This window comes from Thermobia domestica, chromosome 15, assembly GCF_964235325.1.
Source record: "Thermobia domestica chromosome 15, izTheDome1.hap1.1, whole genome shotgun sequence".
NCBI classification, from domain to species: Eukaryota; Metazoa; Arthropoda; class Insecta; order Zygentoma; family Lepismatidae; genus Thermobia; species Thermobia domestica.
Genome location: NC_137468.1, coordinates 171,724,278 through 171,737,114, shown reverse-complemented (window position 1 = coordinate 171,737,114; position 12,837 = coordinate 171,724,278). Strand labels below are relative to the sequence as shown.

Below are 12,837 nucleotides of genomic sequence, written 5' to 3'. Positions count from 1 at the left end.
AAGAGCTCACCCGAAAAAACACGATCTAGACTGCTTTACTGCTGAACAATACAACCTCTTAAAGAGAGGTAGGTGACAATGTTCATATATCACTCCCTTCGGAAAGGGTTTGTACAAAATGAGCCCATGAATAGAGACTTATGAGCATTATATACCCTGGCAAAGGGAGTCGGTCGAAGATGACAAAGAGGAATGGGAACAATGAAACTATTCTCTAGCACATGGTGCAACAATTCTCATATTTATTTAAAATTTATATTACACTCGACCATAAACTTCTTTCTTGGAAGAATATGCGTTATACAAGTTTCCTTTTTTTTATGAAATTCGACAAGTATTCATCTGGTCAATATAGGAATTACAGCTATTTAGTACGAAGCAGGAAATATACAGCTGTCACTATCAATATGTTTATGGATTCGCCTACATTGGCACTGTTCATTTCAATGAAATACGAACAACGAAAAACAATAGGTAAAATACCTTACAAGTGTTTCAAGAACTCAAACACAACTGTATTACTCCCTTTAAAAAAAATATATGTACAACCAGGATACACACAAATCATCCAGCCCTTTCATCATTCACACGTAACAAGGACTTCATACCAAGAGTAAAACATGTAAATATAACTGTTTATAAATTACTTGATAAGAGATGAAAACAGAACTACACTAATAATACACAGAAAATATGCACGTTTTGTAAAGCTAGCTGGTACGTCGTGTTTTTATTTCTTCTTTTCAACCACTAACTAGGGTGGCTAGGTGTCCTGCTTTTGGCCAGACAGTCCGGCTTAGTAATAGACCCGGTCTGAATTTAGAGCATACATTGCAGCTATTTTTTTGAGCGTTGGCGACTTCCTTAAAATTCCACAGGAAAAGACTGTACTATTCAGATTAAAATACGTAACAAGTAATTTGAAAATGGTAAAACTATACTCGTAACTTGAATTATCTTTAGCATACGCCCAAACTGTTCATTGTGCAGAATATCAATAAATCTATAAATTTGGTTGTTCAAATTGTTATGATTAGATAGATACTTCCTATACGGCGAAAATGTTGCTTTCTCCCTCCAGTCAGAAACTAATTTAGAATTCAAAAATGGTATCCCCATAATTCGTCTTATCTGCTTCTCTCCCGGCCTCTTTCGAATCTCTATTCCGCTTGCCCATGAAAGAAAATTAAAAATCTTTCTTTTAAATTTCATTTTGGCGTTAACACACAACTTGCACTGAGAGAAAGTGACACATGGAAAGTTACTCACTTTTTTTCTATATAATTTTGAAAAGCATTAAAAAGTGTTTCGACACTCAAGAAAAATCAAAGTGGAATTTTGTGCACCGATATTACAATATCGGTTGCTTTTATTAGGGCTGTAAACGCACCGGCACTACAAAATATTGTACGCGTATGGAACTGTGAAGCTGAACTGAACACGTCTCTCCTATGGTTTATATATTTTCGAACGCTGATTTGAACAAGGAAAATTGAACTACTCTTCAATCATATAAATTAAAAAGATGTTAATCAGTAGATCAGGAAAGAGAACTTAATGCTCTCGTTAAAACGTCACAAGCCACAACACAATAGAATACAAACTAATGAAATAATAGTAATCGAAATTCTAACACAAATATCACAGATTATAAAGAAAAATCTCTCATTTCTTAATGGAAAACTCATGATACACGAAAAATTATAATTTTGTACAATGACATTTGCAGTATATTCTGTGTATTACTAGTGAGGCTCTGGTCGTCTTCATTACCCTATTTATTTATTTATTTTATTTAACCTTTTTTTCTCATTATTAAATCACTCAAGATAAAATTGGCTCCGTTCATGTTATTCTCAAAATAACTATAAAACAGGACAGTGGGGTCAAATTTGAAAGTCAGAGTATTCTAAACTTAGAAAGTACTGTAAAATGGTTTGGTAATACTGTTGCCTTACTGGGAAAGAAGTTATAAATTCACTGTACTATCACAAACTTAAGATTTTCTCTATAAATAGTATGTCCAGAAACTTATACCAATCCACTAAGTCAAAGTACTTTTTTAAGTTCTAAAGCACTGTGACTTTCAACTTGTAATGTTGCCTTTTTGTTTCACAGTTATTCTGAGAAAAAAGAGAAAGATTAAACGGCGCAACTTTTGAGTGATTCTTAATTTCATATTTTTTTCTTCTTTCTTAAATTTCCACTACAGAAATAAGCTCTGATAAATTATGCCATAGTAACTTCTAGAACACTTGGAAGTAGTGAAACCTGATCCAACCCAAAACGTCAATATATCAATCTTTTCTTTAATGTGACATTACAAGAAGAATATAAAAATCTATCATCCGTTCTGGCCAAGTTTCACTGTATTACTCAAGTTTCTTTTAACTGAAATAATCACTAAAAAAGTACATATGTGTACACCAACTCGACCAACTTAAGAGAAATCAATAAATTTTACAATAAATATTTTGCTACTTAAGAGGCCCTATTACGGCGAAATTAAAATACTGCTAATTTTACAGTAATTATGTGATATCTTCAAATAGATAAAAGATAATCGAAAAGTGGAACAAGAGCTCGCTAGTTAGTCAATTTTACATGAGATACCATTATCACGACCCACTTATCTGCTTTCTATTTCCAGCCATTTAGAAAATCGGCATTTATTTTCGCGTTTCTAAATAGCTGCATATGGAAAGCTCCTAGGTGGCTCGTGATAACGGTACCTCGTGCAAAATAATATTGTCTAGGGCACTCTTGCTCCACATTTCGATCTTCTTTTATCTATTTGACGATATCACATAATTATTGTAAAATTAGCGCTATTTTAATTTCGCAGTGATTAGGTCTCTTAAATCTGAAAATAAAACTTTCGATGCCAGAATAAATACCCCAAAGTAAATGTAAGCACGAACTGAACTGTAAAAAGTAAACCAGCTACAAATAATTGCTTTGACAAATTACTGTCTCTAGACCAAAACCAATGCCAAGTAAGCCTGTTAGAAACGGGCCAATTAAATACTTATGGCAATGCATTTATACAAACTAATTACTTACACTAATATATGTCTCAGTTTTCACATAAATACGATAAGAAAAAGCAAAGATTAGAGATAATAATAAGTTACAACTACTCCTACTCCATGTTTATCAAGAAAAAACACCAAGTAATTAGTGTCACTTTATATATATATTTTTTAGAACTGTAGTAATGTTGTATTACAAATTAACAGAGTTCTATTAGAAAGCAGCACTATTTGAAAGTATAATCATTTGTATAAATGCAATGCATGATAACCAGAAACGTCATAATTTAAATTGATCATAAATAATTGAGATTTTTTTTGTCAGTTTCATGGAATAGAACACCTCGTAAGAACAATGAGAAACTGAATTGGTGGCACTGTTTAAAAGCACACAGAAGCATCTTTCACTTTCATGTTGTGCAATCTTGCTTTTTTTTTTTCTTTTACTTTTTTTTTCAACTTGTTGGAGGTACTTTGTATCAGATTGATCTTCAATAACTTGAGTTGTCCAGAAAAAAAAATGACTAAATTGCTCCAGCATTAACAAGAACTAATAGGAATTTTTATTTAGGTGTTGTAACTGATTGGTTGCGCAACGCCATTCACAGTCTTTTTCGTAAGGACATCATCTTCATAAACCGTCACTGTTTCTCGACCATTCTCACAAACCCTGAAACAAAGAAAGAATATTTATTTACTTGCAAATAAAATAAAAAAAGGTACAGCTTTAATCTTGACTATTTCAATTATTTGTTGTAGATTACTGTTCGCATGCTGCTAAGTGTAAATAATAGAACAAAGTGTTTTACATGTTCAATAGGAGTTGGTAGAATAATTGCAGAAATAAAGAAGAGCGTAACTAAGTTGATATTTATGTACAAGAAACGTTTTCGGTTTATGATAATGCCAAATGTGGCTAAGTTATCGCGATAGTGTTTAAGATACAGGTTTAAGACACAATCAACTACTTAGCAATGTATTGTTTACATATCCAGTAAATAAACAATCTGTTCTATCACTTATATTATTGGCAATGAACGACATAAAGGTGTGATCAAAAAGCACGGTGAATGTATTGTGTATTCCATCTATACGTGTGCAGTTTGTATATAAAGGATGCCGCCTTCTATGTGTGGGGGCTAGTGCCATAAATAAGTCATCGTCCGCGATAACTTGTGGAAAACATCCCCGATAACTAAACGGCCAACCACAACCCTCATTTCTAGCATTTGACAACCGCTCGTCAAGTCCACGTGGAGTACTTAGTTGCCACAGTTCCAAACGCTGTGCTTTCAATCAGTGATTAGAAGGTTGTTGTTCAACATATATAGTTTTCTTATACATATATATTATACTCGATAATAGCAAAATGTGGAGGCCTGACATCTGTTTCACATTAGCGAATGTATTGGGAGAGAGAGTAAGAGACACGAGACACAGTGGGTGCTGCGACATTGCAACCCCGCAAATGCGGTCAAAAGAGGGATAAGGGGAGGAAGAGATAATGTTGTAAAATCCAGCAAGGGAAGTTCAAAGAATTTGCCGAACTGCCCATGTATTGAAGGAATACCCTATAGTTGCACAGTGCCCATCTTTTCGACGTTTTATCCATTACAACTAGTAAGCCCGGTACTCTAAACCTTTGGTACAGTCAGTACCAAGTTTGAACGAGTTGTGACATGTTAAGTTGGCTTCCAGAGGCAGAACAGTTAGAACGTGTTAAGAGTGTTGCACGCCAAACTCACTGCTGATTAGTTTTGTTCTAAGCTGCAAAAAAGTGTCAAAGCAGCTCACGAAATGTCAAAATCAGTGTATGGCGATGAAGGCGGTGGCATTGAAAATTGTTTACAAGTCGTATAAGCGATTTAAAAGCGGCAAGAAGTCGGTTGAAAACTAGCAATGACCGAGGCATCCTTCGTCAAAAGCAGATGAAAACGTGGAAAAACTGGCACCATAATAATTTGTTCAAACAGGCGAATGACTATTCGAGAGCTTCCCGAAGAACTAAACATCTCGTATGGGTCCATGAAAAGCATTTTCACCGCCGATTAAATGGACAGATGGCTTCCTTCTTCACCACGAAAAGGCGCCGTGGCACACCTTGCTTTTAATCCTCGAGTTTCTGGCCGAAATATATATTTCTGTCTGTTCACATTCGCTGTGCTCTCCAGATCTAGTACCATGCGACTTTTAGCACTTTCCAACAATTACAACCGTGCTTGAAAGAAAACATTTTGACACCATTCCTGACACTGAGAGGGCCACGACAGAGCAGCTGAACGCCCTTCCAAAAGAAGCCTTCCAGAAATGGTTCGTCATGGATGCAACGTTGAGATAAGTGCATTGTTAGCCTAGGACAGTACTTTGAAAGAGATTAAATCGAATTCCATGTAAGCTTACTATTTTGCTTCTACTAAAATTATTATTATTATTATTTTTTTTTTTTTTTTTTAAATCATACCTCGTAGTTTTCACTGCCATAAAAACATTTTTCTTCTCGAAAACCATGGTCACATTTTGTTCAATTCGATGTGATCTATGGATTGATACACGCGTTTTTTCTTTTGATAATATTGATAGCTGAACAAGATTTAAGGTTACAATTAATCATAATTTTGGGATATATCCAGAGGGTCTATTGGAGCTGACTTAGATATTTCCAGTGTTCTATTCGAAAAAATCCAGTATGCTACGGTATCTATCTATCTAAATAGTTTTATTTCTGGCGCATGCAACGGTACGGTGTACCGGCATCTTTTTCATAACATATTTTTCTTTTCTGTTTCACAAAGGGGTTGATGAAAAACTTCGAAAATACCAAATAGTAAATATTATATATATAGGGTGGCCCAAAAGTAGGTATACACCCCTGCATTGATAAAGTATAGAATTCTAGTTTATGGGTTTATTTACTTCGGCTCTTCCGAGCTTAAGATGTAAGTAAAACACATTAAGAACAAATAATAAAGAAACTAAGTCTACCTGATGGATAACAATAAGAAATGATATAAAATGCAGTACGGTACTGTATACCTACTTTTGGGCCACCCCTAGCAACTTCAGCGATGTGTTACTTCACATTATTATTGTTAGTACTAATAATAATAATAATAATAATAATAATAATAATAATACTCTAAAAGTTATACAACTTTTTAACCATGATGAACCTAAGGTGCAGCGTACCGGCACCTTTAAATTTAAGAAATAAAACGATAGATATTATATATATATATATCGTGTTCAGAAAGTAACTATGCAGTTCATAACTTGCCGTATTTTATTTTCCATAAACCACTTTAAACAACTGAAATTAATTCGAAGCTAAACTTTAATGTCATGGAAGTTATAAGAGATGCCGGAAGTGATCCCCTTCCACTTGTTGTACACGTTTCTGCATGTTCTTGAAAACACAGTTGCACATGTTTCTGCATGTCATTACTTAGCACACCACACCATGGTACTGTATACTTACTTTCTGAACATCCAGTGTATTTTATTTATATATATATATATATATATATATATATATATATATATATATATATGGTTAGTACCGCATACAACTGTACGCTGTGATACTTAACAGCCCGTAAAATATGTTGAAAAAGCAAACTCTTCTCAAATATTCTAATACAAAGAATGCAGAAACTGTTAAAAGTCGAAGGCAGAAAAAAGGAGAAAACCCTAGTGTTTTCTGGGCGTTCTCTCTCTTAGAATACCTGTGGTAATCCACACGCATCCTTTTATTTTTATGTTGACCTCGACTCACCCCTCATAGCCAAAACCTTTTTCTCACCTGGCTCATCGTCTTACATACATTTAAACCTATTCACGTTCGTATTACATTTAATACAGAGAACACTGTTACGCAGAAGACCAGTTAATTACAAATATCAAAGAGTACTACGTTTAATGTTTATGCTCACACACTTAGATGTACTACTGTCTCACAAATCAGGATTGGCTGGTTTAAACCAAGGTGGTTTAAACCAGCTGTTTTTTTCAAAAAAAAAAAAAATGGTTTAAACCAAAAAACAAAAAATGTTCGCAAAAGTGTAAGTGTTTGTAAAATCTTGATGAACACACATTTGTGGGTTATCACGTTCACTCCCGTATATTATTCGTATTATATTCAGACCTAAATTCCCCATTCATTACTCAAAAAGATTATACTACAAAAGCAACTTTTTTTTAAAAAAAAGTTTATAAATGTTTATTTTGTGATTTTTTGTAGTTGTTATTATTGTTATGTAATTGCAATCGAAGAAAAATTCTAAATATTGTTTCGTTTCAATGTTTACTATTGATAAAATACATCGAAAATGCCGTACTTTGTGTGTGTGTGGGGGGGGGGGGTCATACAGACCCCACGAGAGGCATTTAGTGAAATAAGTATCTTTATGTATAAATGAGTCTGAGCCAAAGTGGACTCAAATAATTCGTATCTTTATTCACTTTTCTTATTGATATGCAGATTAAGTCGGTGTATTTCTTTAATTTGGACCAATAAAAGTCGTTGTTAACTAACTTGAACTAAATTAGTTCTTCTGTACTCCGTAGTACTTTGAAATTGTTCATATGTAATTCTGTGTAATGGTTTCACTTGTGCAACTGTTTATCTTTTTGTTCTTCTGAAATGACTCTTGACAGTTATATTAAGAAGCGTGTAAAGATCAGTACAACGTATTTTTGTCAGGATTCCTTCGTGAGTGAGTCGGCAGACGTATCGCATTTGTGGCCAATTAGTCCTGGTTCCGAGTTCAAATGGAGGACAATTTCTCTCGGATATAACTCGAGAAGCGGTTTTTATTCCGCTTTAAGCTTATGTGACCCCTTCCGACATAACCCGGTTGTTGCATAATAACATCAAGGCGAAACAAACTTATTTCTGTCCATATATGATATGAATATATAGAGCAAATTATTTAAACCATAAAAACCTGGTTTAAACAAAAAAAAAAAAAACTGGTTTAAACAAAAAAATTTTTTTTTTAAATAAAAACCATGGTTTTTGCCAACCCTGTCACAAATATAACATTTTCAGGTTACAATTTCTTTCTCAAGCTGCCCAAAGCTTCTGCTTCCTCTTTTGTATGCTGGAACACATATCTGCGTTTCGGTTCCAGTTTTCTGATCTTATCAGCGGTGAGTTTTCTCTACCTGGAACCTTCTTCCACAGTACCCTTATTCCTATGCAAAGCCTCAGTTCTGCTTCTAGATGAGTTTCTCACAGCCTGAATCATTTTTCTGATTGATCATCAGCTACTAATATCTACAATTTGTGGGAAGATAACTCTTGGGCCACACCGTGATCAGTTTCGTACACGACAGAATGAAGTCGCTTATAACTCGGGCAGTATTAATCGTACACTAATATAAGTATACATTTTTGAAAAAGCATAAAATGACGAAAAACTTTTAGATGAAACATTTTCTGAATTCGATCTTGTAAAGAATCTGTGGCTAAAAAAAAAAAAAAAAAAACTTGACATCACGCGCAACCAATACTGAGTAAAAATGGAAATAAGAAGAAAACCATCTTATTTAGCTTAGAAATGCACTAGGACTAAATTGTAGAAGACAGACAAACAAAATAAAATAGTTCGGATTCTCTAGCTCTAATGGTTACGGAGATATAATGAATAATAGAAACGGCTAAAATTTCTGTTTTTCCCCCTCCGTGAAGTGGTTTTTTCTGCATCCGGCATTTTTGTGATCAGTGATGGATATATATTCAAAAAATATCGGATATCAAATTGTTACAATGATTTGCCCTTGGAACTCAATTTTTAATCCCCGATGCCTAGACTATTACAAACATTGTCCATTTTTTTCTCCAGCTAGTTAGTTTTTTAGTGGTTAACCAGTTATCCTATCACCACCTACACCTAGATGATGCGGAAGGTCTGAAAGTTTTTTTTTTTTAACACATTTCTCCAGTATTACACCATGTCCAGTATATTTTCAGAATTTCCAGTATCGATACAAATTTCCAGTATTTCAAGTATTGTTAGACACCTTGTATCTCTCATTAAGCACATTTCGTACTTATATATACCATGTTTCAAACAGAATGACCTGATTTTGAACGGTAATAATTACGGAACATGGGAGGTAGTGCTGGCAAGGAGATGAGTGTTTTTAGCAAATCGCAGTTAGATGTCAGTCAATGCGTTTTCTCAGTTTGCAGTCAGTCAGAAGTAAGATGGCGTCCACTCAACAGAAGGAGTTTTGTGTAATGCAGTTTGGAAAGATTGAGTCAGTGATTTTGGTCCAGCGTGCTTTTCCTTGGCATTTTGGCATTGATTCGCCTGGACCCAAAAACATTCGTCGATTGTATCGCCAATTTGAAAAGACAGGATGAGTTCAGGTCGGCCTTCTGATTTAAGTTTATGACGAATTTAGCTATCGTCTAGATTATGTTCGTGCTGGTGGTGGACATACAGAGCATTTGTAATAGCATAAATAAAATTTGAAGACTTTGTGAGTATTTTGCGATTTATCCCATTTTTGTGGTATGTTTTTATCAATACATATGGACTTTAAAAATCAGGTCATTCTTTTTGAATCCTGTATAATCGAGTACTGTTCTGTATTGCACTTTAAAGTCCACTCTTACACAAAAATAGTGGTGGAAATGGACATTCAATATCAATTAATTAATTAACCAATGAAGCTAATACAGTAACAAATACGACGCAGTCGGTCATAGAAATACCAAGAGTAATATTCGAGTATATATAAGTTGGTACTTGCTAATATCGGCTTGTCTGAAACGTAATGAACACTTGGAGGTCAATTGAAAAGACATTTATTGTAGTTTGAAAATAACATTATTAAATGTTTTATTCTATGTCCTTCAGGCGACATCATAATCCTGTTCAGCGTTGCCAACATATACAACAACTATCGAATCATACGATTATTTTGGTCTTCGTAAGACGTATGATAGCTGATGCACGATAACTTAACAATTCCTTTAAGATGCAATGGTGGCACTGCCATCAGGCAGCCAAGGTCAATGATCGCTGAATGATGTATCTTGTCAAATACTTCATCAAATATTTCAAAAATTTCAAGTCCCACGTTATGCACCGAGGCTAAGAGAGAGAGTGATAATGACATGGATGATAATGGTGGAAGGAAACGGGAGAACCCCGAGAAAACCCATGCACACTGTGTCTACCACAAAGCCAATGTACAAAATGGTGGTAAGTGCTCTACCATTGAACCACCATGGTCCTACTATTATTTATTTCCAAATCATACGTTAAAAATTATCCTGTCCTAATTACTACGATTATAGAATTATGATTAGTTTGCCACCAGAGTTGCTTCTTTATTGAAGAGCCTTTGGCAACACTGCCTCCAACACAATATATGTTGGGTCCAGCTCCAAGACAGTTGCTTCTTTATTGAAGAGCCTTTGGCAACACTGCCTCCAACACAATACATGTTGGGTCCAACTCCAAGACAGCTTTTCTTAATCCCACACAGCAATCCTTAAAATTCTCCAATTAAATGGTCCGGTCCAGACTTATTGAAGCACGTGTACACATCTTACCTTGGCTTCATTGACCGTAAGTTCTCTATTTCAAACTTTTAAATCCGAGAAAATAAAATGAATCACCTCTCAAAATTTGTACGTAATCTTCTGAAACACCTTATATATACGTTGAATTAAGACTATTCCTTTTCACACATTTTTCTTGACATATTTGACCCCCCCCCCCCCTGTTTATCAACCGAGATCTGACTACTATGAATGATAAAGTATGTAAGGTAAGTGTCAATACATTAAATAGTGTAACATAAAAATGTCTTCTGCATAGCTGTATATAAATAGGAAACTATGTAAGATACTTACTTCTTAGTAACAATCTTCTTCCCATTAACAAATCTGGTGGAAGTCGAGGTTCTTTTAACGGATGCTCCACTTGGGCCGCCTCCAACGTTACTGCTAAGAGTAGAGAATGACGTGAAATGTCCGTCTTGAGGAGGAAAGAGATCATCGAATCCCATTCCCGGCATCCCAAATCCGAAGCCGAAAGGACCAAAGAAGTGAGAAGATGCAAGGCTATTATGACCAGCATTTCTGTTCCCCCGTCGCGCATTGCTTCGACCACCCATTCCTGAAAGGAAAATAAAGCATTATTAGGTTTCAAAATTAAATCTTCAAATACAAATATTCTACAGGTTATAAGAACGGAACAAAGTTCAATTTTGAAGTACAAATATTCTAAATGCGAAAGTGCCAGCGGGCACAAGACGATGGAATAAAGAATATATGGACAATCGACTGGCAGCGACTTATGCTTGCCGGACAGTTTATGTCAACACAAATCCATGGACCACACACGCTTTCTGTTCCATAATACTGTATTTTTAATATTTTAGTTGCTGAAGCATGATTGCTACAGGTCAAGACAACACTGGATTCTAGATACGAACTTGACACACAAAATTCTCCTGATTATTATATTAGAATATCATTTGCAGTAAGTGTAGCTACTGTACGTTAACAGTAGTCAATCCTTCTACTCCTTAACTTCGTTACAATTTAGTGGTACTGGGGAGAAGTATCCAGCATTGATCGATTTTTGTTTTCTTTTACATAAGCAGTAACAAATTGCAACATGTTAATTTACGAACTAAACTTGAAAGATTAGTCACGGAGTGCACAGAAATCAAATTTGTAGTTCACATTTAAGGAATGTATTAGTTTTGATAAACCCTCGTCTCCTACAGAAGCTGATCTATTGCAACAACTTGCAGACAGAAGTCTAATCGGACATCATAGAGTAACAAAACTATACGCACACGTGTATCGATCTCTCAGTAGTTGTGTGGCAAAGTAAAGGTGTTGTGGTGGGCAAAATGCCACTGAAACGCTTTCGGGAAAAGTACGTCATGAATCTTTCCCACGCAAACTTCAGCATTTCCCACATAGCAGAACAGCGTTGGAACAATAATTTTGTGATAGGACGGGCCCCTGTTAGTATTATAATTATACTTTATGGACACTAGCCTCTTCCACAGCTCATATCACCAACGAAGTTGCATCCAAAGACAGAGTAAGTCATAGCCAATCAAAACTGAATCGTGCAATTTATCAAAAACAGACTGCGAACTGCCCGCACGACAAATTGCTGCAGCACGTCATGAAGGGAAAGAGCAAGTGCAAAAGCAAAAGAGTAATTTGTTGTGACAATGGACAAAGCATGGATCTACCTGACTGACTGTGGAGAAGTTCGGTTAAATCTACAGAGGTATTCATAAAAAGACCGATCAGACTATGTGCGTCAATGCAAAAACAATTCCTCGAAGGTTTTATGGCTGTTACTATAGAAGAGCCATCAGATGGTTCCCCAATTTTCTTAACCACGTGTGGAGGAAAAAAGCAGCCCGTACTTTGGTGATAGTGTTACCACCACGGTTACTTTGTTTTACATCAAGGAAACTGAAATTATAGATGCAATGAAAAAGCCTTTACACGTGACTAGTGGCAAAGCTTTTGATACAGAGGGAAGAAAGATCCAGATTAATAAAGTCGAAAAACTCAAAATCAATGCAGCTTATTACCAAGAGCATGTCCTATCCCCAATTTACACAAACGAAATACAAGCACTGTATGGTGACGACTTCCATAATACAGAACTGTACCATGACAAAACTTCAGTCAGGCCAGAACATCGCTGGTCTTCTACCGATGCATGTCAACTATAACTGATATCCATGTTATTCCTTCGAGAATATTCCTGCTAAAAGTCCAAATACTAGTCCCGTAGATTACTGTACTTTT

General features: G+C 35.3%; 1 protein-coding gene across 4 annotated transcripts in view; it reads right to left on the bottom strand.

The window, feature by feature from the left end:
• Positions 1-210: 210 nt before the first annotated feature.
• Positions 211-12,837, bottom strand: part of LOC145671359 (dnaJ homolog subfamily B member 6-like) — a 169,085-nt gene continuing 156,458 nt past the window's right edge. For all 4 annotated transcript variants that reach the window (XM_081740419.1, XM_081740422.1, XM_081740420.1 and 1 more), the window contains 2 exons: positions 10,903-11,167; positions 211-3,702 (listed from right to left, as the gene is read on the bottom strand). In XM_081740419.1, coding sequence (XP_081596545.1) covers positions 3,600-3,702; positions 10,903-11,167 — 368 coding nt within the window. In that variant the 3' untranslated portion in view covers positions 211-3,599. The remainder of the gene's footprint in view (positions 3,703-10,902; positions 11,168-12,837) is intronic.